Genomic DNA, 24535 nt, shown 5'->3' on the forward strand with positions numbered 1-24535 from the left:
TTTATGGCCGACTCTTGTTCGGTCACTGCTAGTTGTATAGCCTCCATCTTGGAATTTGTGGTGTCCCTCAGTACCTCAGTGATTCGACAACATCTTCAATCTTAAGAGTCAATTCTGGCGCACACTTCCTTTTTTACCGAGTCTAACTCTGACTGGAGGGAATCTATTCCTCGGAGTACAGGATCAGCAGCAGACGGTACATCTTCATTGGGGTGCCGGGTCTCAGGGTAGCACGGTGTTTCCTTGAGGCCTGTTTCCTCTGCAGCGTCTTTTTTGGCTGTCGGCATTTTTTGTTGTTGTTCGTTTAGATATTTCAAAGTTTATGCCTAATTGAGTAACTGCAAGTGTGATACCACACTAATATGTGGCTATGTTAGGTTTTTGTCTCGCTCTGAGATGAAACTTACCAAAAGGTTAGGGAGCTACCACAACACACGTCTTACTCGCTCATGGCCACCGGAAGTTCCCCAAGTTGATCAATTTTAATTGAGTAATTCTACAGCTACAATTAGGTTGTAGGGCTCAAATGTGGGTTTGGTTAGGGTTACCCTAAACCCCACCCCATCTGGAGCTAGGTCACTCCCCTTTGGAGCAGCTCCTTCTCACAACAAGGGGTACTACTTACCCCTGCAGATACTGATACATGGTAAAACAAAGGCAGCGATTGGTCATTTTCACTCTGTCCAAGTACTCTCTTTACAACTGATCAAACAGCACATTTAAAAGATCTGCTACACTGGTAGGAAAACTGCTGCCCAATGAAAATCCACCGACAAAAACAGGAGGAGCCATTAGCTCAGAAATAACATTTTAGGAAAATGTTCACACAAATATGTATCCTTTAATTGCTTACAAATTATCAGTGTGCTACAAGGAAGATCAGAGCCAGATATAAAGTCACTTATTAGTGGACTGTAAGTGGAAATCAAATCTCTTCCAATTAAGACAAAAAAAATATCTTCCAATTAATGTTGACATGCTTTATGTAAAAAGAGTAAATGATATGCAATTAAAATTTCACTTCAAATTTGACCAAGACAGTTTTGTGTCTTTACAATGTTAAAATATATAAGAAGTCTGTCTGCTTTTTAGAGTTAACACAATTGCATTTAAACACTTTAAAATGCCTAAACGGAATGAAGAATGACTGCACTGTTTCATGACTGTTTCATCCTGCACTTTGGGTTCCCCTTTGGTTTAGTTTCTTTTTCAATCCCCAGAATGGAAAAAACACATATTTTTGATTGCTACATTTTTGGAAGTCACAGATGAAGAAACATATTTTGGAAGAAACAGATGATTTTTGAATGGGAAAAAAATCACATATGTAGGAATAGTCTTGGGTTTAGGGTCGGGGTTTTGAGCTGGTGAGGACTTTTTACCAGCAATTTTTCATCATCAAAAGTTTAAATTATGATAGGTTGTGTCATTTCCAGACATTCAGGGTGATAGTTCAGTACACATGGTAGCAGTGAACTGTGTAAGCAGCGTTATCCATGATACAATGAAGAGATTTCAAATCAACTACTGAGAAGGTACAACTGTAGTTGTACCTTCTAGTCCCATCTAGTGGATTCTAAAGGCATTGCATATAATGAAGGCAAACTTGCCTGAGTGTCGTTTAAATGTCTTTTACGTGATCTCCATAATCTCTGAAGTGCATAACTTTTCCGTGTTGAACTCAAAAATATGAAATTAAATACACAAAAATGTAACAAAATGAGATGAGATGTGTCTATTCACATCAGTAAAAATGGCTGAGGTGTAAACTGCACTATCCCATGTGAAATATACATACATTATACATATACAGTGAGCTCCATAATATTGGGACATTTTCTTAATTTGGCTCTGTACTCCACAATTTCAAATTTGTAATCAAATTGTGTACAATTGGTTAAAGTTCAGATTCTCAGCTTTTATTAAAGGGTATTTTTGCACCATTTAGAAATTATAGCACTTTTTATACATCCTCCCAGCATTTCAGGGAACCATAATATTCGGGACAAATGGCTTCACGGGTGTTTCTGATTAATCAGATGTGTTCAATTGCTTTCTTGGTGCAACTATAAGAGAGTTTTTCATATCTCTTCTTGGTTCTAGTCCAGTTGATTGCCTCTGGAGACTGTCATTGCCATTTTCCAACAAGAGGACCAGAGTTGTGCCAGTGAAATCAAGGAAGCCATTATGAGGCTGGGAAATAAGAAGAAGAAAAAACAGTCACGGACACAGGCCAAACATAGGCTTACCAAAATCAACTGTTTAGAACATCATTAAGAAGAAAGAGAACAATGGTGAGCTCAGTAATCGCAAAGGGCCTGGTGCCAAGGAAGATCTCTACAATTGATGAAAAAACCCCAGTCCAACAGATCAGAAACACTTTTCAGAAGGCAGGTGTGGATGTGTCAGTGACTACTGTCTGCACAAGACTTCACAAACAGAACTACAGGGGCTATACTGCAAGATGCAAACAGGATGGCCAGGTTAGTTTGCTAAGAGGTACCTAAAAGAGTTCTGGAAAAAGGTCTTGTGGACAGATGAGACCCAGATTCACTTGTATCACTTGTATCAATTTTCCACATATTCAGTTAGAGAATCTTTAAAGATTTCCTTTGTGCATCAAACCACATTGCTCAAGTCCTGTCATCACTGTATGACAATGTAAAAAATCGTTAATTTTAAAGGAGATAGCCAGTATCAGTATCGTGTTCAGGAAGCTAACCATGGTGTCGGGCTTATTCTCTAAGCTGCCAGTATCAGTATCGTGTTCAGGAAGCTAACCCTTATTTTGGGCTTATTCTCTGAGCTGCCAGTATCAGTATCGTGTTCAGGAGGCTAAGCCTGGTGTCTGGTTTATTCTCTGAGCTGCCAGTATCAGTATCGTGTTCAGGAGGCTAACCCTGGCGTCGGGCTTATTCTCTGAGCTGCCAGTATCAGTATTGTGTTCAGGAAGCTAACCCTTATTTTGGGCTTATTCTCTGAGCTGCCAGTATCAGTATTGTGTTCAGGAGGCTAACCCTGGCGTCTGGCTTATTCTCTGAGCTGCCAGTATCAGTATTGTGTTCAGGAGGCTAACCCTGGCATGGGGCTTATTCTCTGAGCTGCCAGTATCAGTATTGTGTTCAGGAGGCTAACCCTGGCATGGGGCTTATTCTCTGAGCTGCCAGTATCAGTATTGTGTTCAGGAGGCTAACCCTGGCATGGGGCTTATTCTCTGAGCTGCCACTATCAGTATCATGTTCAGGAGGCTAACCCTGGCATCGGGCTTATTCTCTGAGCTGCCACTATCAGTATTGTGTTCAGGAGGCTAACCCTGGCATGGGGCTTATTCTCTGAGCTGCCAGTATCAGTATCGTGTTCAGGAGGCTAACCCTGGCATCGGGCTTATTCTCTGAGCTGCCAGTATCAGTATCGTGTTCAGGAGGCTAACCCTGGCGTCGGGCTTATTCTCTGAGCTGCCAGCATCAGTATCGTGTTCAGGAGGCTAACCCTGGCGTCAGGCTTATTCTCGGAGCTGCCAGTATCAGTATCGTATTCAGGAGGCTAACCCTGGCGTCGGGCTTATTCTCTGAGCTGCCAGTATCAGTATCGTGTTCAGGAGGCTAACCCTGGCGTCGGGTTTATTCTCGGAGCTGCGCATAGCAGCTGTAGGTGCGTGGCAGTCGTCCGAAGCTGCAGCACGCAGGGCTGGTGTCGATCTCCTCCGGGGGCTGCGTCGCTCTGAAGGTGAATCGCTGGAGGAGGGAGGAGAAGAGGAGGAAGAGCTCCACCCTGGCCAGCCCCTCCCCGAGACAGACCCGTTTCCCTAGAGATCAGGAGGTCAAACACGGTGAACACCAGTGTACAGTGGATATAAAAAGTCTACACACTCCTGTTAAAACGGCAGGTTTTTGTGATGTAAAAAAATGAAACCAAGAAGTTTGTCAGAACTTTTTTCACCTTTAATGTGAAATTGCAACCCTTAAAATTCAAGTGAAAAACAAACTGAAACATTTTAGGGAAGAAAAATAAAAAATAAAAACTTACAATAACCTGGTTGCATAAGTGTGCACACCCCTAAACTCATACTTTGTTGAAGCACCTTTTGATTTTATTACAGCACTTACTAATTGCAGTCTTTTTGGGTAAGATTCTATCAACTTGTCACATCTTGACTTGGGAATATTTTCCCACTCTTCCTTGCAAAAACGTTCTAGATCCATCAAATTGCGAGGGAATCTCCTGTGCACAGCCCTCTTCAGGTCACCCTACAGATTTTCAATTGGATTGAGGTCTGGGCTCTAGCTGGGCCATTCCAAAACATGGATCTTCTTTTGGTGAAGCCATTCCTTGGTTGATTTGGATGTATGCTTTGGGTCATTGTCGTGCTGAAAGGTGAAATTCCGCTTCATCTTCAGCTTTCTAGCAGACGCCAGAAGGTTTGGCGCCAAAATCGACTGGTATTTGGAGCTATTCATTATTCCCTCCACCTTGACTAAAGCCCCAGTTCCAGCTGAAGAAAAGCAACCCCAAAGCATGATGCTGCCACCACCATGCTTCACCGTGGGTATGGTGTTCTTTTGATGATGTGCTGTGTTGTTTGTGCGCCAAACATACCTTTTGGAATTATGGCCAAAAGTACAACCTTGGTCTTGTCAGACCATAACACATTTTTCCACATGGTTTTGGGAGACTGGATGTATCTTTTTGCAAAATTTAGCCGGGCTTGAATGTTTTTTTTTTTTGTGAGAAAAGGCTTCTGTCTTGCCACCCTACCCAATAGCCCAGACATATGAAGAATATGGGAGATTGTTGTCACATGTAGGGAGCAACCAGTACTTGCCAGAAATTCCTGCAGCTCCTACATCCTACAGGAACAGCTGAACTTTATTTGGGGTTAATCAGAGTCATTAATTGAATGCAACATTAATTGATGGCAGGTGTATACTAACTACTATTTAACATGAGTTTGAATGTGACTGGTTGATTCTGAACACAGCCACATCCCCAATTATAAAAGGGTGTGCATACTTATGCAACCAGGTTACTGTAAGTTTTTTTTTTTTTTTTTTCCCTAAAATGTTTCAGTTTATTTTTCACTTGAATTTTAAGGGTTGCAATTTCACATTAAAGGTAGAAAAGGTTCTGACATCATTTATCTTGGTTTCATTTTTTTACATCACAAAAACCTGCCATTTTAACAGGGGTGTGTAGACTTTTTATATCCACTGTAGCTACATCACTGCCATTGTCAAAAAGTCAAAATGGCAGCTTTGTTACGAGTTTATACATAGTAGGTACCCTAAAATGAACACTGCAAAATGTTCAACGATAAACTGTGACTGAGTACATTTTATACTGACAGTGCCTGCTATGCAGTGTTGACGCATATAAACTGTTATGGCTGAAATAACACGGAAGGTTTTATACTGAACAAGGAGCTGGAGACATCAATGTGTGTTGGCTTCTGCATACATGATAAAGACAGAGCTGAAAAAAACTCAAAGTAATGAATCTAGGCTAGTTTCATTTTCATTGTGACTCCATGAGTCCCTGCAGCCTGTAGAACCAATGGCTCTCTTCAATCTTACAGGATAACCAGGTGTATGACAGGTTCCAGTCTGGTTTTATACAGCATCATAGTACCAAGACAGGCCTTGTCTGAGTATTGAATGAGCTGTTTCTCTCCCTTTATTGTGGCTGTATTCATGCTACTCTGTGTGTTTGTTACAGTTTTCTGTAAAAAGTACCATACAAATAAAATTGATTTGATTTGAGGGTTGCAGTGACACTGGGTAAGAACAGCAATCAAATTTATGGCTCAGAGTCAGTAATAATTCAAAGAAAACCAACCCAGTCCAAATGCCAGGAACGCGTCATTCTTTTTGAAGCTTCCGTTCTCATCCAGGAAGTTCTCTGGGTCAAAGGCGTCAGGGTTTTTCCAAAGTTTTGGATCAGAGAGAACAGAGGACAACAGAGTGAGGACCATCGTACCCTGGAAAAAACAAACAAACAGCATGCAGCAATCGTGCGTTTGATTCGTCAAACATGTCTGGTCCCCAGGACTGCGCATGACATCACCTCAGGGAGGAAGTAGCCCTTGAATTCTGTGTCCCTCATCGTTTTGTGAGGAACAGAAGTGGGGGTGAGGTCCATAGACCGTTGGACCTCATGAATGACAGCATCAGTGTAGGGCATGTTCTGTCTGTCCTGGACTGAGGGGCTTCTGGAGGACCCTACCACCTCATCAATCTCCTTCTGAATCCGCTCTGGAGAAACAAGGACAGTGTGTCTTCAGCACAGAAACACAACTGCGCAGACCCTGCAGCTCTCCAGGATTAAGGTGGACTGCCTCCGCCAGGTTCACTGGCCACAGGTACCTTGGACGTGAGGGTACTTCATCATGAGCAGCAGGCCGTGCCTCAGCGTGGAAGAGGTGGTCTCCGTCCCTGCGGAGAACAGGTTCCAAATGGAACTCACCAGGTTGTCAAAGTGGAACTCGCTGTCAGGCTTGTGTTCTTGCTGTGGAGAGAACAAGGAAGTAACATTCTGCTGACAACCCAAGGTAAATACACGGCAGTAAGTGGTAGTTAGAGCTAGTGAACAAAAAATGTGAACAAAACAGTGTTTGACTGTGGACACCCAGAATTGTTCACACTTGTATTCTTAGAAGGCAAGGCCACTTAACAGTACTGACTGCCTTCACCCAATGTTAAAGTATTGCCTTCCTGCAGAGAAAGGTTTCTTAAACAAAACAGTAACAAAATTTACACTGAACCCTAGTTGCCGAGTGGGTTGGGGAACATGACACTGACAGAGTCCATGCCACTTCCTGCTCAGTCACTCGACCTGAACCAAATCTAGTGTTCATGGGATATTCTGGACTGATTCCTGAGACAGTGTGTAACTTCCATCAACTAAACATGAGTTACGCAGTTTTCTTCTGAAAGAATAGTATCACAAATTCTCCTTTGGAATTCAAATCATGAGAAAACACGATTGCATTGTACACACACCCTACAGGCCACATATGGAGGCCCAGAATGCTATTAAATTACTTCGCATGGGTGTTTACAATGTTTTCTTGTTCTATTACCACCCCCTTAGGAAAGCTCATGTTTTAACTGTCCCATTCTCACTTGCTACTTCTTATGTACTAACTCAAGACCATCTTTGGTTCCTTCACTCTCCTACATTATGTTTCTGACTAAAAGGATAAGCCACTGACAGGTGTGGTGCTTTTTCTCATTAGACGTCCGAGGAAAATAAGTTCTCGTGTGTGCTTTCTTCAGATTTTTTTACAACTTTTAAATTCCAACTCAAAAATTTCTCTGAAACTTTGATTAAATCCGGACCGTGCCAGTGGCTCCACAGGGTGATGTGCAACTGCCGATTGTGCTGCCCAGGGTATGGGAGGGCTCAGTCATGTCGAAGAATTCAGTTCTACATAAAGACTTAAATTAAGGTTGAGAAGCTTTAATAGATGATATCATGGAGAGAAATACAACACCTGCGGTTTCTCTGAAAATACAGCTTATTCACCCAGCTTTATACCTCCTAGACAGTCAGAGAAACTTACAGTTCTTAAACAGAGATAAGGAACAACAATAGTTATTTCTCTAAGGGAACTAATTAAACATGGGAGGTAACATATTAGGCAACATGGCTGAACTATATCTCGAGCTGCCAGGAAACCATGAAAAGGCACTAAGCAGAAAGAAATATACTCTAAGCAAGTCACCCTAAATTAAATTCTTTCGCAAGTCAGTTAGCGTTTCATCACTCCACTGGCCCATTGGGTGTCCGTGTACAGCTTCTCAAAGCTGCATATGAAAGGTCTGCCTCCGAGCTCACTCAAGCTTGAGTGGAAGCTTGACGGTAGTCTTCAGTGTGAAATGAAGCAATTGGGAACATCTTGTTTCAGAGGAGAACCGTGATGTCTACGCTCTCCAGAATCGCCAGTGGTGTTTGTGCTGCGATTAAACATTACAAATTTCACTTTAGGGTGGGAACTGGATACACGCAGGTTCACATTGCGTCAAAGTTCTTTAAAGAAAAAATAATCTGCCAGAGCCTGCTCTCGCTGTGAGGTAATCCCTCTCAGAAGTTGAAACCAAAGCAGTGTGGGGATTACTGGATGTCTCACTGTAACCACATGACCCTGTGGCTTTAAGTGAAATGCAATTCCATGGTGAGGACTGGCATTTCAATTACATTCATAAACACAAGGGGCTTCCAGAAAGCTTCCTCTGGCTGCATGGAGTGGCTTTCATGCATCCTGCTGAATAAGAAGAGCCCCATGCAATGCTATCAGTGCCATATGCACTAACTGAGTAAACTGATCAACATGGCATTCTGCAGCACAAAGAACTTCCCAAACTGGACAGACAGTGAAACATTGCTCCTGTACAGGTGCAAGGCCTGCTGCCTGAGGCCCAGAAAGTTCCAGAACAGCACTCTACCTACAGCTATTACAGAAGCAGTGTGCAGAGCCACCCCCCCACCCCCCACAACCAACCCATCAACACTACAAACTGCAGTCACATGGCAAAAAATGAAATTCCAGAACAGTTTCTCTCATGGAAGCATCATCATCTGCATGGATGGGCAGCCGTAAGCAGGTGTGCCCAAGCATGTGTAAGCATGTGTTTGCGGGTTTCCTAAATTTCCTGAATACCTCCAGCATCCGGACCAGAAATGCTTCAATGTAGTCCTGAGGGGAGTTGATGTCCAGGTGGCTGAGGCGTTGCTTGGCTTCCTGTTCAATGTAATTTCTGACCTTCTCGAGGTGCTGAAAGACCTCATGATGAGGGCCGGGCAGGTACCAGGCCAGTCTGGGAAACATGTTGAAGAACTGTGGGAGAAACAGGCAGGAAGCACTGATATTAATCCATGCTACAGGACTGCCACACAGAGAGACTGTAACCATCAAAAGCACATACAGCTAATGCTAACAGGAATTAGCGTTTAGCCCTGCTTAAATGCAACTTTAATACATTAATTTGTCAGCTTTCAGATAGGACAGTCTGGGTGATCCTACCACCACACCCCTGCCCTTCCACACCTCAGCAAATCAGCCATGCTGCCCCCCCCCCCCCCCCATTTCATATGTTGGATAAGTGAGAGGTTTTAACTGTTGATACACGTGTGTTCAGTATTCATTTTACTTTATTTTTATGTTGTTTTTTTTGTTTTTACATTTACAGGCATTTAGCAGACACTCATATCCAGAGCAACTGTTTTTTTTTTTTTTACACAGCATCCATTTATACAGCTGCATATATACTGAAGCAATGCAGGATAAGTACTCTTCAGCATATTCAAAGTGCTGGACGTTAAAATGAGGGTGTTAACTGGATCAGAACATAAATGTTTTACTCAATCTGCACTACAGCAATAACTACTTACGGACACCAATCAAAACATTTTTATTTGTGAATGTTGGGGGGGGGGATCTTGTTATCATTAATAAACAAGTACAAATAATCAGTGCTATAACAACAGCGGAGTGCATGCAAGTACAATAGAAGATAAACAAATACAAACTAAAAAACTGTCAATTTACACTTCTGCAAAAATTTAGCAATGGAACCAACATTGGCAAAATAACTATTGCCTGCCCCATGACCAGTCCTGTCATACAGTATTGCGCAATGCCCTACAGACCCAGTAGATTAATAACAAGCCTTACACAAGCAGAACAGCCCTGCATGTTAATAACAAGGCTTACACAAGCAGAACAGCCCTGCATGTTAATAACAAGCCTTACACAAGCAGAACAGCCCTGCATGTTAATAACAAGGCTTACACAAGCAGAACAGATGTGCATATTAATAACAAGCCGTACTCAAGCAGAACAGCCCTGTAGATTAATAACAAGCCTTATACAAGCAGAATAGCCCTGTAGAGTAATAACAAGCCTTACACAAGCAGAACCGCCCTGCAGTGACCTACCTGTCCTTTGGAGCTGCTGAGAAAATGGAAGTAAGCATCAATGCTCTGCTGGAGGAACTTGAACTGCTGGTCATCGTATTCGAACCTCTTGCCAAAGACGATGGAACAGATGACATTGGACACAGCATTACACAACAAATGGTGTGGGTTGAAGGCAGAATCTGGAAAAGAAAGATTGCACAGTGTTTTGGATTTAAACATTTTTTAAAAACAGCATGACTGTGGTATTGTGAATTCACTTACTACTTAATAGTATATCAAATTGAAAATTAACTGTATGCATGTTACAGGATCATTATTTTTTTTAAATAACAGACACGGCCTCTAAATGTATCACAATTACAGACATAGGAGGTGATAGTGAGGTATAGGAACATAAAACTTTTGGCCCAGTCAGGTATTTATTTACATAAGTCGGAGTGGATGAATATTTACAGTGGGGAAAAAAATACTAATGAATGTAATGAAGGAATTTATGAAAAAATTATGATTCAAAAAGTAACAAAACAAATGGTTATTCACAGATAAAGGTTCACTCCTCTTCTACATAACTAAGACAGCCCTATTGCTCCCTGCAGCAATCACAATTTACTCTGATCTCCTGCTATACTGAAACGGTCCATTTCACATAGCCTAAGGCCCTGCCTCCATTTTCCAAAAGATAAGTCATTACCAAACTTCTAACCCTCACAGGCAGGTAGGCTATGCCCCTGTTGGTATAACACTCATTGTACCTCAGGGACAAAAAATCTGTTCTAATTAGAAATAATGTCCTGAATTAGAAAGAATACACTCAGCACAGTGCAGACCCCTGCCAAAGGCACACACATCTCCCCTCACATGAATGTACACAGCAAAGGTCTTGCTAGATATGTTTGGCCTGATGGTGGCGCTAGAGGAAAGGGCATGAGATCATCAAATCCAATAGGTTTCTGTCACGTAACGGGTAGGGAGGACCCAAACGCAGAGTAAGGAAAGACAAACTCAAAAAGGGAAAATGAACACAGTAAGACTTTACTAACAAAAAAGGCAAACACAAACAGGAAACAGAAAAGGCCAGGATGGGCAAAAACACAAATTCCAAAAAATCTAAGAAAAACAGAAAACAAGAGGAACTCAAAACACGGGTAGGGCAGAACACAGGCAGGCAGAGTACACGGGTAGGTACATACGGTCAGAAACAAACACAAGGAACCAGCACCCGAGTCAAGGGGACGAAGAACTTAAATAGACAGGGGTAACAAGACACAGGTGAACTCAAAGAACAATCAAACCAGAAAAGGAAGGGATAACAAGACACAGGTGGGAACAATGATAGAATAACGAGGCAATAATGGAAAACAATAATACAATCAACACGGGAACGAGGAGGACACAAAACAGAAGTGCCGCCATCTGGCGGCCCAACAAGGAAAGACAAAGACAGAAACACAGAACCATGACAGTTTCTTCTGCTAGGGAAGATGAACATGCACAGCACATGTCATGGCAATCTGGCTGCTACTTTCTGAGATATGCCAATCACAAACTGAAAGAATGACCTGATGGTAGCACAAGAGGAAAGGTCACGGGGGCAAGGACATAGACTTATTAATCTTGGGAATGATAATGTGCACAACAAATTTAATTTCCAGATATATAACCATTACCTTTCCAGATATATCTGTCATGGACGAGTGGACAAACTGACAGACAGACATTACATAACCTCCTTGGTAGAGGTAGCAATTCAGGTCATTCAGTCAGAAAACACAAGGACAGAACATCAAATGGTTATTTCTCAACAACACAGCTACCCTTCCGCCATTCACACACCGATGGATGTGGCACAGAAGTATACAACAGCCCCAGGTTACAGAGCCTACATAGCGTGTGATTATATCATATTCAAAATTATATTCAGCTCACATTATTCAGATTTTAGAAGCAATAATGGATGCAATCCTGATCCCTGAGCAAAGGAAGTGAGCATGCTGAATAATGCCTTCAGGTGCTTTCTGGTCAGTCTAAACGAACATGTACTTTTACACCTGAGTAAGGCTAAGCATGCAGCGGTGAAACAACCTGACAAGGCTGCATACATTGATAGTGGTTGTAACACAATAGGCCACAATACGATTTTATAAAATAGTACAATAAAAAAGAAGTTCATGAACAGTTTGCGGGGGTACTGGCAACGCAAATGATATAAAACTAATTTGCTATCTTGTCAAAACTATGTACACTACTGTAACCTGAACAGTGTCTGGCCTGTTCTCTCCACTAGTCCCCTCCCCTCTCTCTCTCTCTCTCTCTGCATAATGTTTACAGCACCATGGACAGCACCCCCAGCTCAGTGCCTACCAGTACTGACCAGCACATCCTCAGCACCACAACCACCTTCACCTGCCCTACCCTGCCCCCACAACCACCCTCACCTGCCCTACCCTACCCCCACAACCACCTTCACCTGCCCTACCCTACCCCCACAACCACCTTCACCTGCCCTACCCTACCCCCACAACCACCTACACCTGCCTTACCCTGCCCCCACAACCACCTACACCTACCCTACCCTGCCCACACAACCACATTTACCTGCTCTACCCTACCCCCACAACCACCCACACCTGCCCTACCCTGCCCCACAACCACCTTCACATGCCCTACCCTACTCCCACAACCACCTTCACCTGCCCTACCCTAGCCCCACAACCACCCTCACCTGCCCTACCCTACTCCCACAACCACCTACACCTACCCTACCCTGCCTCCACAACCACCTACACCTGCTTTACCCTGCCCCCACAATCACCCTCACCTGCCCTACCCTACTCCCACAACCACCTTCACCTGCCCTACCCTACTCCCACAACCACCTACACCTGCCTTACCCTGCCCCCACAACCACCCTCACCTGCCCTACCCTACTCCCACAACCACCCTCACCTGCCCTACCCTACTCCCACAACCACCCACACCTGCCCTACCCTGCCCCCACAATCACCCTCACCTGCCCTACCCTACTCCCACAACCACCTTCACCTGCCCTACCCTACTCCCACAACCACCTACACCTGCGTTACCCTGCCCCCACAACCACCCTCACCTGCCCTACCCTACTCCCACAACCACCCTCACCTGCCCTACCCTACTCCCACAACCACCCACACCTGCCCTACCCTGCCCCCACAACCACCTTCACCTGCCCTACCCTGCCCCCACAACCACCTTCACCTGCCCTACCCTACTCCCACAACCACCTACACCTGCCCTACCCTACTCCCACAACCACCCACACCTGCCCTACCCTGCCCCCACAATCACCCTCACCTGCCCTACCCTACTCCCACAACCACCTTCACCTGCCCTACCCTACTCCCACAACCACCTACACCTGCGTTACCCTGCCCCCACAACCACCCTCACCTGCCCTACCCGACTCCCACAACCACCTTCACCTGCCCTACCCTACTCCCACAACCACCTTCACCTGCCCTACCCTGCCCCCACAACCACCCTCACCTGCCCTACCCTACTCCCACAACCACCTTCACCTGCCCTACCCTACTCCCACAACCACCTACACCTGCCTTACCCTGCCCCCACAACCACCCTCACCTGCCCTACCCTACTCCCACAACCACCCTCACCTGCCCTACCCTACTCCCACAACCACCCACACCTGCCCTACCCTGCCCCCACAATCACCCTCACCTGCCCTACCCTACTCCCACAACCACCTTCACCTGCCCTACCCTACTCCCACAACCACCTACACCTGCCTTACCCTGCCCCCACAACCACCCTCACCTGCCCTACCCTACTCCCACAACCACCCTCACCTGCCCTACCCTACTCCCACAACCACCCACACCTGCCCTACCCTGCCCCCACAACCACCTTCACCTGCCCTACCCTGCCTCCACAACCACCTTCACCTGCCCTACCCTGCCTCCACAACCACCTTCACCTGCCCTACCCTGCCCCCACAACCACCCTCACATGCCTTACCCTACTCCCACAACCACCTACACCTGCCCTACCCTACTCCCACAACCACCCACACCTGCCCTACCCTGCCCCCACAATCACCCTCACCTGCCCTACCCTGCCTCCACAACCACCTTCACCTGCCCTACCCTACCCCCACAACCACCTTCACCCGCCATACCCTGCCTCCACAACCACCTTCACCTGCCCTACCCTACTCCCACAACCACCTTCACCTGCCCTACCCTACTCCCACAACCACCTTCACCTGCCCTACCCTGCCCCCACAACCACCCTCACCTGCCCTACCCTACTCCCACAACCACCCTCACCTGCCCTACCCTGCCTCCACAACCACCTTCACCTGCCCTACCCTACTCCCACAACCACCTTCACCTGCCCTACCCTACTCCCACAACCACCTTCACCTGCCCTACCCTGCCCCCACAACCACCCTCACCTGCCCTACCCTACTCCCACAACACTGGAATAAATTTACCTTGCGCCTCAAGAATAACCCTTTTAAAGCTACCTCACTTTTCATTCACAGTCTTGCAGTTAAGAAGCTTCACCCAGTCGATATTTTACTCAAATTCTCATTTTTTGGAAATTGGTTAGTCTAAAGTCAAACATTCTGGCCATAGCAGAGGTCTTGTTAATTTGCCATAATACATCAAATCTAACTGCAGAATGATCGCTAGTCCCAAGTGGCTCAATTACCTCTATGCTACAAATTTCGTTTGGATCATTACATAGGACCAGATCCGGAATTAATTTCCCTCTTGTAGGCTGACTGCCAAAAAAAAGGTCATTTATAACATCTAAAAATTCTTCCTCACTTTTTCCTTGGCCTGTCATCATTTCCCAATTAATAGCAGGGTAATTGAAGTCACCTGTAACAATAGTCTCACAATCCTAACAAGCTTGTTTTATTTTTCCGAAGAGCATTGAGTTCAGACTACTGTCTGAAGCTGGCGGCCGGTAACGCACTCCTACTGTAAGGCTCCTTTTATGTTCCCCTATGAGCTTTATCCAAATATCCTCACTAGGAAAGAGCTGGTCAATTTCTGGAATTTTCTGCACATTTTAAAAAAGCGTCTAAATGCAGATTAACCGATTATAATGCCTGTTTTTCTCTCTTCCTTCTCAAAACTCCACAGCAAAACATGCTGAGGCCCTTATCTGTGACCACATATCCAGGGTGTTACGGTATCTCATTTCCTGAAAGATTTTATTACCTCTCAGAAGAAACACAAGCACACAAAGCTATTAGGAGTACCAGGTTCCAATTTGTTTGTTCCCACATACCAGAGGGTCAGCATTCCCTTTTGGATTTAAAGTTCAAGTGATTTAAAGTGTAAAGTTCAAAACACTTGAACGTGCTGCATCTAACCAACTCTCTGCTTTCTTCTCTCAGAACAAACTGCTTGACCCCCACCAGTCTGGCTTCAGGCCTGGCCACTCGACCGAGACTGCACTCCTCTCGGTCAGTGAGTCACTCCATGCCGCACAAGCAGCCTCCCTCTCCTCTGTCCTGATTCTTCTAGACCTCTCCGCTGCATTTGACACTGTGGAGCACTCTATCCTCCTGTCCTCCCGGGCAGCAACAGGGATCCGCGGCACAGTCCTTGACTGGATTGAGTCTTACCTCTCTGACCGTTCCTTCCAGGTTGCCTGGGCGGGTAAGGTATCACCACCCCGTCCCCTCGCCACCGGAGTTCCCCAGGGCTCAGTCCTGGTCCCCTTCTCTTCTCCTTATACACCAGATCCCTTTGCCCTGTAATATCTACCCATGGCTTGTCCTATCACTCCTATGCCGACGACACGCAACTCTTTCTCTCCTTCTCCCCATCGGACACACAGGTCCCTGCCCGCATCTCCGCTTGCCTGAGGGACATCCAGAGCTGGATGGACAATCACCACCTGAAGCTCAACCCGGGAAAGACGGAGCTAATCTTTATTCCTGCTCTATCCTCTCCCCTCCTAAAATTTTCCATTTCCCTAGGGGACACCTTAGTGACATCATCACCCTGTGCCAAGAATCTCGGAGTGGTGATGGACAACAGTTTGTCCCTCTCCAAGAACATCGCAGCAGTAAGCTGGGCATGCAGATTTTTCCTGTATAACATCCGGAGAATCCACCCTTTTCTCACCACCTACTCAACCCAGCTCCTGGTCAAAGCAATGGTTCTATCCCGCCTGGACTACTGCAACTCTCTTCTGGCAGGACTACCGGCATCTGCCACCAGACCCCTGCAACTCATTCAGAATGCTGCAGCTCGTCTGGTCTTCAACCTCCCCAGACACTCCCACGTCACTCCCCTGCTCACTACCCTCCACTGGCTGCCTGTTATAGCTCGCATCAAATTTAAAACATTGGTCCTAGCATACCAGGCAGTCAAGGGATCAGCCCCAGCATACCTCCACAAGATATTCAAACCCTACATGCCAGCCAGATCCCTCCGTTCTGCTACCTCAGGACGCCTGGCACCTCCCCCTCTTCGCACTTGCACTTCCAGAACAAGTCTCCTGTCTGTTCTGGCCCCACGATGGTGGAGGTCAGAACAGCTGAGACACTGACCCATTTCAAGCGACGACTGAAGACTCAACTCTTCAGGCTGCACCTCTCCCCATCACTCCCTACCCCCCTGTAAATGACTGTAAGCTTAGGGTTGTAACTAGGCAGTTGTTTCGTAGGTGACTTAGGTGCATTAACTGTCTTAACTACTGCTTGTATTTTTTTCCATAGACTGCGTTGTTGCCGTTCTCGTTGTGCGTCACTCAGTTTCAAAGTTGCTCAGCACGTACACAAAAGCATTTAATCCCGTGGAATGTGCTAAGTGATCCTTGCCATAAGAAAACCTGGAATCCTGATAGCCAACATCTCACAAACAGGGAACAGAGGAGACGCCCAGCTGATACACCACATGGAGTCAGAAATTCGAACTGAATCATCTTCATGTGACCTGCAGGACTGCTGCTCAAGTGCCATGTGATTAAGAAATGCTTCAGTGGTAAATGGTAAATTCAGTCTTATCTGGAATCCAAAAGACTGTGCTGGCCTTACTACTCCAGTCTTATCTGGAATCTAAAAGACTGTGCTGGCCTTACTACTCCAGTCTTATCTGGAATCTAAAAGACTGTGCTGGGCTTACAACTTCAGTCTTATCTGGAATCTAAAAGACTGTGCTGGCCTTACTACTCCAGTCTTATCTGGAATCTAAAAGACTGTGCTGTCCTTACTACTCCAGTCTTATCTGGAATCTTAAAGACTGTGCTGGCCTTACTACTTCAGTCTTATCTGGAATCTAAAAGACTGTGCTGGGCTTACTACTCCAGTCTTATCTGGAATCTAAAAGACTGTGCTGGCCTTACTACTCCAGTCTTATCTGGAATCTAAAAGACTGTGCTGGGCTTACAACTTCAGTCTTATCTGGAATCTAAAAGACTGTGCTGTCCTTACTACTCCAGTCTTATCTGGAATCCAAAAGACTGTGCTGGCTTTAAGATCAATGGGTCGCCCTAAAGTTTACCTCCATATTCACTGAAGGCTTTGACCAAAAACCTGGCTTCTTCTTGTACCCTTTCTTCGATGCTCCTGCGCCCCATTCCAAAATTCTTCAGGGTCATCAGGGAGAACCTCCGTAGATCCTTCCAACGACTCCCACTGCTTGCCAACACCCCTGTCATCACAACACAATTTCGGCGTTACATATAGTTAAATGCAAAAGTATTGGGACAGTATTTTTGATATTTTGGCTCTGTACTCCAGCACTTCGGATTTGAAATAAAACAATGTAATGTAAACTTTTCTTTATATATTTATTTTTTTGCAAAATATTTTATTAAAATGAGAATGTCACAGTCAGAAAGCAAGAAATTGCATAAAATTTTAATTTGAATCTGAATCCCCCATCCACCCAATCAACAATTACCAGCCTATTTCTAACCTTTCTGTGCTAGCTAATGTCTTGGAATCCCTGGTTAACATGCAATTTGAATGATTTCTTAAATATAACAACATTCTTTCCAGTTTTCGGTCTGGGTTCTAGGCTGAACATGTCTGGGTTCAGTACCATCACTGCAGCTACTCTTGTTTTAACGACATAGTCCAGTAACTATTGTATTGTAACTATTCTATGTTTTGCATTTATGTTTCAATAATAATTTGTAGTAAGCAGCTGTAGTAAAAGCATAATAATCCACTCCAAGCTGTGCAGTTCTCATGGTGCATATGCACTTCTGGAGTGGAAATGGCAATTGGCTTTCAACACGTATCTGAAATCTGTTGCTTAGGATGCAGTCAGGCTTCATTTTGTGAGTGATCTAGTCTCCTGTTCTCAGTATTAACGAAGAAGCACAATATTATATTACAGATTTAATTATCAGCAAAAACATATAACATCTGACCATAACTGCCTGGATATTGTCGGTACAGATTATCTAAACATAGTCACAACATTTCATGACAGCATATAATTCAGCTGAGCAGACACTCTGGAGCAGACAGAAAGGTGTGTTCTTTTGCTCACCATAGCCTTTGGTGGCTTGAAGGAGCACAGGGTAAATGGCACGGCCACTGAACTCCTCCCCCTGGTTCAGAAGAGCTTCCTTAATGGTCTGATACCCAGACAGCACAACCACTGGTTTGGGACCAAGCCACACAGTGAAGACTGAGCCATACTTCTCACTGAACTGAGGGAAGAGAAAGACACTGATAGTGCACTCTTCATAATAACAACAACTATTATTATTATTATCATTATTATTATTATTATTATTATTATTATTATTAATAATAATAATAATAATAATAATAATAATAATAATAATAACAATGTATATAGCATTGTCCAGTACTTTCCAAGCAATAAAAATAAGATAAAATGAATATGGGATTAGCTGATAGTAAAGCATTATAGAGACGTTGCAAAAGCTCAGTCAGTTTGCTTTTACAGCCCTTCGTCACACCCCTGTAACCCAGCCCGTCCTCTTCATGCTATAAGCAACTCCTCCAAACATAACTCACACAAGAGTTTAGAAAGGCTGTAAAGATTTAACACTCAGACAACAGCGCAGTGAACGAGGGTTAATCTGTAAACCCTAACATGGTAAACAGTAATATGTAACAGTGGAGAAGACTCAATCATTGTGCAGTTTATGATACAAGCAGAAATTTCACTCACAGGTAGAGCACATGCAATGGAAGATATTTAGGTATAGGGCCATTGCTGTTTTTGTTAACCATTTTGTGCTGGGTATATACTATTACAGTTTTTTTTGATTGCTAAGACACATTTAATGAAACAATTCCCCTTTTTCTCAGAACTATTAACACAATCCCAAAACTACACATCAATCAGCACAAACATCAAACATCAATGCCAAACTCAAATTATCTTCTCAAAAACATATACTCTTCCATCAAAATTAAACTTTGCCTTCAAATGGCACACACAAGCCATCGAAAACACAGACAATGTAGATTACCCATAACACACCAGTGAGATAAATTCAAAGCACTACTGCAAAAACCTTTTATAGCAGTATGTAAGGAGTTATTTTCTCCTGGTTATTCTACTTATTTTATGGTTTTCAGATTTTGATCTTTGCAATGTTACACTACTAACAAATGAGGGAGTGTGCACATTTCCAAATGTTTTATCTGTAGTAGTGAAAAGTACTGTACAGTAACCACAACACAGTTGAAGGAACAAAAAAATGTAGTATTTACAAAGGAGAGTAGCATTCATAAAAGGAACTCAGTATATGCAGCACTATAAACAAAAACAGCAATAAAATCTAAAGAACATATAGTCTGTAAATACACTTCAACATTACATAGACAGCATATCATCTCACAGTAGTACAGCAGATACAATACGTAACATTACAGTAAATTATAGTACCTGTTTTCTTGTCTGAAAGTATGGACAATGGATGCCACTGTGAAACAATTCAAGTTTGGCTGAACACTCCATTTTGAGGATCCATTCAAAAGCACACAGACGCAAACTGTGGCCCTATTTACTGATCCAGAGATTGTGACCGGTGTGTAAACAATTTTGCTGCCAAGTGTTCGCACCTAGAGAAAGGTGTGTTACCTGAGTTTAGGTTGTGATGACTTGAGTTAAATGTTTTGACTACTAGTGTTTGTTTCATGAGCACAGTGTGTAACCAGTGATTCATGAGAGCATTTGTTTGTAGAGATTCGCAGAAAAAGTTTAACAATTTGCAGCCTGTGTTAAAACAAGTGAAAAGTGTTCATAGTTTTGAGAGATGTGTTGGTCCTCTGAGAACTGAAGTAATAATTTGGGAGTTTTTGCTAAAAGAACCAGTTTTAGTGTGTTAGCAATCGAGAAAAACTGTAACTACACAGCAGTGACAGTGGCCATGTTCGCAACATTAAAATACTCCGGAAACTAAGAAAACAATAAGTTACCCTTTGTTAAGTACATTTTTAACAGTGTAATATGTAATATATTTGTTGGGCTGAATAGCCTGTTCTCGTGTTATGTTATGTTATATATTTGGTCCCGTTTCCACACGTGCTAGGCAGTTTCAGTGGGTTTTGGGTGTTCCTTAAACTTTATGTTTGTTCAGCTGCCATCTTGGTCAGCTCTCTATTGAAAACATGATTTTCACCTCAGTGAGATTTACAGGGGCCTGTATCACAAAATAAGTTTAACTTAAATAAGCCAAGTCCAAGTTAGCTGGCTCAACAAATCCGTAAAAACATACTTTTTTAAAGCACATACTGGCTTTAAAATTCACGGTTGAGATATTAATAGGTGTAATTTATCTCATAGAATAAAACATGAAAGCGTTGTCTAATGATAATGATATTCGCATATAATAAAATATATTTTAACATAAAAATTGCCCACTCCAGCTTTAACCTTCCCATTGCATCTTACAATGAACACATTATAATGTTCTAATATTTCACCAAATTAGAGTAACATACGGTAACACAAGAGGTCTTCTGGCAGGTGGGAACTCCGAGCCTGGATCAGCGAGCTACGAGGTGGGAACTCCCAGCCTGGATCAGTGAGCTACGAGGTGGGAATGCTGAGCCTGGATCAGTGAGCTACGAGGTGGGAACTCCGAGCCTGGATCAGTGAGCTACGAGGTGGGAACTCCGAGCCTGGATCAGCGAGCTACGAGGTGGGAACTCCCAGCCTGGATCAGTGAGCTACGAGGTGGGAACTCCGAGCCTGGATCAGCGAGCTACGAGGTGGGAACGACTGTAAGCGGGGGCCAACTCTCTTAAAACCGAGGAATAATTGTGACAACCTGAGAAGTGTAAAGTATAAAGAGTAATAGTGATTCCTGTAGACCGTGTGGCAGGCGGCACCGACAGGAACAGCTCAGAACTTGAGCTGAAGAAGAGTGGAGTGCTACCGCACTGGGAGGGAGGCCTTCTCCCCCACACCCCTTGGGACCGGAGGATCACCAGCCGGCGACCGGAGCAAGGAACCGGACCCGGATCGAACTGACCACGCCCTGTTCCCCCCTTATCCCAATTGTTTCTCGTTTCTCTCTAGAAGGGCGTGTGAAGACCTGGAGTGGAGCACCGATACCCCAACCGGGAAGACGCTTTAGTTGTTTTTGGCTCCCCCTACCCCTACCCCCACTCATTACAATGATTAAAGAACTTTTTTGTTAACCACTACCTCAGTCTCACCGTTCTGGTTCTTCTGGGCATCCGAAAAGAACCAGTTTTAGTGTGTTAGAAATCAAGAAAAACTGTAACAAACTAAAATAGGTAGTTAGCATGCTAAGTGGCTAATGTCACAATCCTTGGCTAAATTGAACAGTATGTCATAATTTTCAAGGATTTTCATTGTATCCTATTGATTTATTATTGTGAGTGCCATTTCTTTTTATTTGACCTTTCTAAAAGACTGACTGGCATAGCAACTTGTTCGTTTTGTGTTTTTGCTTGCTTTCATTCCCATAAAGTATTTGTACTCATGCAATAATCTTTGTGGATGCATTATTTATTTTACCTATTTGTATATAAGAAGGGAGTTTGACAAACGCAATTCAGAAATAAGTCATTCGAAAAAGTGTCATTATGAAATGAAAAAAAGCCAGCCAGAAATACCTTATGAAATTAAATAGCCTATAATCACGTTATTGTGAAAAGGACTGTCATGAGGTGTGAATTATTGAATGAATTCAATGTAAAATGAAGTATTTATTTATTTATTTATTTCCATATTTACCCTATTTATATAATTATTTATTTCATTTCATTGTGGAGAACGTTTAGTCGTCCATACTGCCGCTCCAAAAGTCTGTCTACGGCCCTGTCTGATTACACTGCAGATAATAATAAAAAACATTATAGGAAAACATGCACCACACAGTTTTTCCCCTGATGCCTTTTTCTAAAATTATTTTATGAATGGTAGCCTACTCTCCGAAAAAATCCAGCCTTGCATCAATCATTCAGCAGACAGTCGTTCAGTAATACTTTGATCATGTTACGTTAAGTGTTTTTCTTGCTTTGTATTGAAATGAACAAAATTATTGTTTTTCTATTAAAAAGACAATAATATGACCACGCGGACTTAACTGCATCTATTGGACTTGCTTTCTAGTTGCAGAGGTTAGCGACATGATTCAATTCAATTCAATTCAAATCAAATCACTTTATTTGTCCCCGAGGGGCAATTGATGCATGCTTATTTTTTTATTAATTCTAGGTAAAAGTCTAATTATATTTAGACTAACTCACCTCTAAATATGACTTGTAGGGTTGTTTCAAATCCACCTGGAAAATGTTTCCAAGGATGGGAACTGGAGAGGGACCAGGCGGTAGTCTTGCTATGCTGCTTTCTTCCAAAATAACGCAAGAACTATGAGAACCATCAAAATAGAGAGGAAATTGTTTGACAGAAGGCTTAAGAAATCCATTTTCTAAAAACAATCTATCATTTATTTTAAAGAGTAAACTAAAGTTTAAAGATTCAGTTATGTCCTTTTTCGTAACTTTTCTTTTAGTTTTGAAAGACCCTGCGCATAGTCCCGCATATATATCCACTGTGACATCACTTATTTATGCATGTGACGTGATAGTTTATAAATCCGCACTGAATGGGCGTTATACTGTGAAGCGAAATTATGAGGATAGCCAGCTGTTCTGAGATGTAACCCTGTGTTGTCGATATCACGAACCTGACTAACTTTTAATCAGGGTTTATCGCTGTGGTAATTTATACAGTACGGCTACCTGGTCCAGGACAGATTAAGTTATTGGCATAAACGCACCGCACTTTGACCAATCATCTGATTGGAAAAAAACGTGTCTCCGTTCCTGGAAGATCCCGCAGAGGTCGGGTTCTCTTCGCATTTAGAGACCGAATAAATCATTGTCTTTACCGAGGATACAGTATACGAAAGATACTGCCTATTCTCAACGGAGGGAATACATGAGGCTACACGCGCAAGCTTCTTAAGCCCTACGTGTCAGTTAAAGTGGTAACACTTTACAACAAAGGTACACAGCTCATGGTAAAATAATGCATGACTAAATCGTGATTTTCTGCATGGATGATGCACCACGAACTCTTGTGGCTCAGTTTTAATACATTATCAAGGAATTAGTTTATATGATTACTTAACAATTAATGGATCATGAAGCTGGCTGGTATATCTGCTCCCACACAGTAAAATGTCCAGTGTTAATTCAACACTTAATAGGTAACATTTGATCCCACACAGATAGCTATCTGTTAAGTATTAAATTAACACTGTTAGAGTTTAATTAACACTGGACATTTTACTGTACATCAGCTATATATGCTGCATAAACAAATACCAAAATACTGAGAGTTTGGTCATGTAGCGTATATATATATCTTATGGGTGGTAGACAAAGTGGGCCTTTAGTATTAACCTGTGTAAAGTGGAGGAAAATGCAATGAAGCAGAAGCAGTCTTGCTTTCCTAGCCATCCTCCATACCTCACTCATTACATTACATTTATTTAGCAGACACTTTTATCCAAAGCGATATACAGCAAGTGCATACCAAAGGTAATTGGAACAACTACAAAACACAGGTACTCATTTTGTAACAGTTATTCATAGCCATGAACACATAAAGTCCAGTTCACACAGTGAACATTACTCTGACCTAACATATGCTGAGTCAAACTAGGAGGCATGACAAACACAAAAGTACAAAGTACAAAACGTGCTGGATGGAGGTACACGTAACATGAAAGTGGCACAGGAGGTACATGTGTAGCGTGAAAGAGGGGGATTTAAGTGATAAAAATGATCCCAGATTGGGAGTGCCCTGCAGACTGGTGATAGTCAGTCCAGGTAGTCTGAAGAGATGAGTCTTCAGAACACAGCAGAAGATGGGCAATGACTGAGTGGTTCGTAGAGGAAAAGGGAGTTCGTTCCACCACTGGGGAGTTAGGGTGGAGAAGCTCCGTGGTAGGGAGGACCAAGAACCATTCACCTGGATGGCAGGGGGTGCAAGGCACACTGCTGCTGCAGAGCAGAGTGGTTGAGCTTGCATGTAGGTTTGAATCACGTCCTGCAAGTAGGGAGGGGCCGTCCTGTTGGCTGCAGTGTAGGGAAGGGTCAGGACTCACTGTTGTATTCTTGTAT

At 43.5% G+C, this 24535-nt stretch overlaps 1 protein-coding gene across 1 annotated transcript; it reads right to left on the bottom strand.

Moving 5' to 3' along the window:
• Window positions 1-1897: 1897 nt before the first annotated feature.
• LOC118208838 (cytochrome P450 2M1-like) lies at window positions 1898-19901 on the bottom strand. Its single transcript, XM_035383762.1, has 10 exons — window positions 19815-19901; window positions 18438-18600; window positions 17439-17588; window positions 9934-10094; window positions 8657-8833; window positions 6360-6501; window positions 6061-6248; window positions 5833-5974; window positions 3608-3805; window positions 1898-2193 (listed from the first exon to the last, which is right to left on the bottom strand). Exons 1-9 carry the CDS (start codon window positions 19884-19886, stop codon window positions 3621-3623), a joined length of 1380 nt encoding a protein of 459 aa, XP_035239653.1. The 5' UTR covers window positions 19887-19901; the 3' UTR covers window positions 1898-2193; window positions 3608-3620.
• Between the last annotated feature and the right edge of the window lie 4634 nt (window positions 19902-24535).

Source organism: Anguilla anguilla, chromosome 12 (assembly GCF_013347855.1).
Source record: "Anguilla anguilla isolate fAngAng1 chromosome 12, fAngAng1.pri, whole genome shotgun sequence".
Lineage (NCBI taxonomy): Eukaryota > Metazoa > Chordata > Actinopteri > Anguilliformes > Anguillidae > Anguilla > Anguilla anguilla.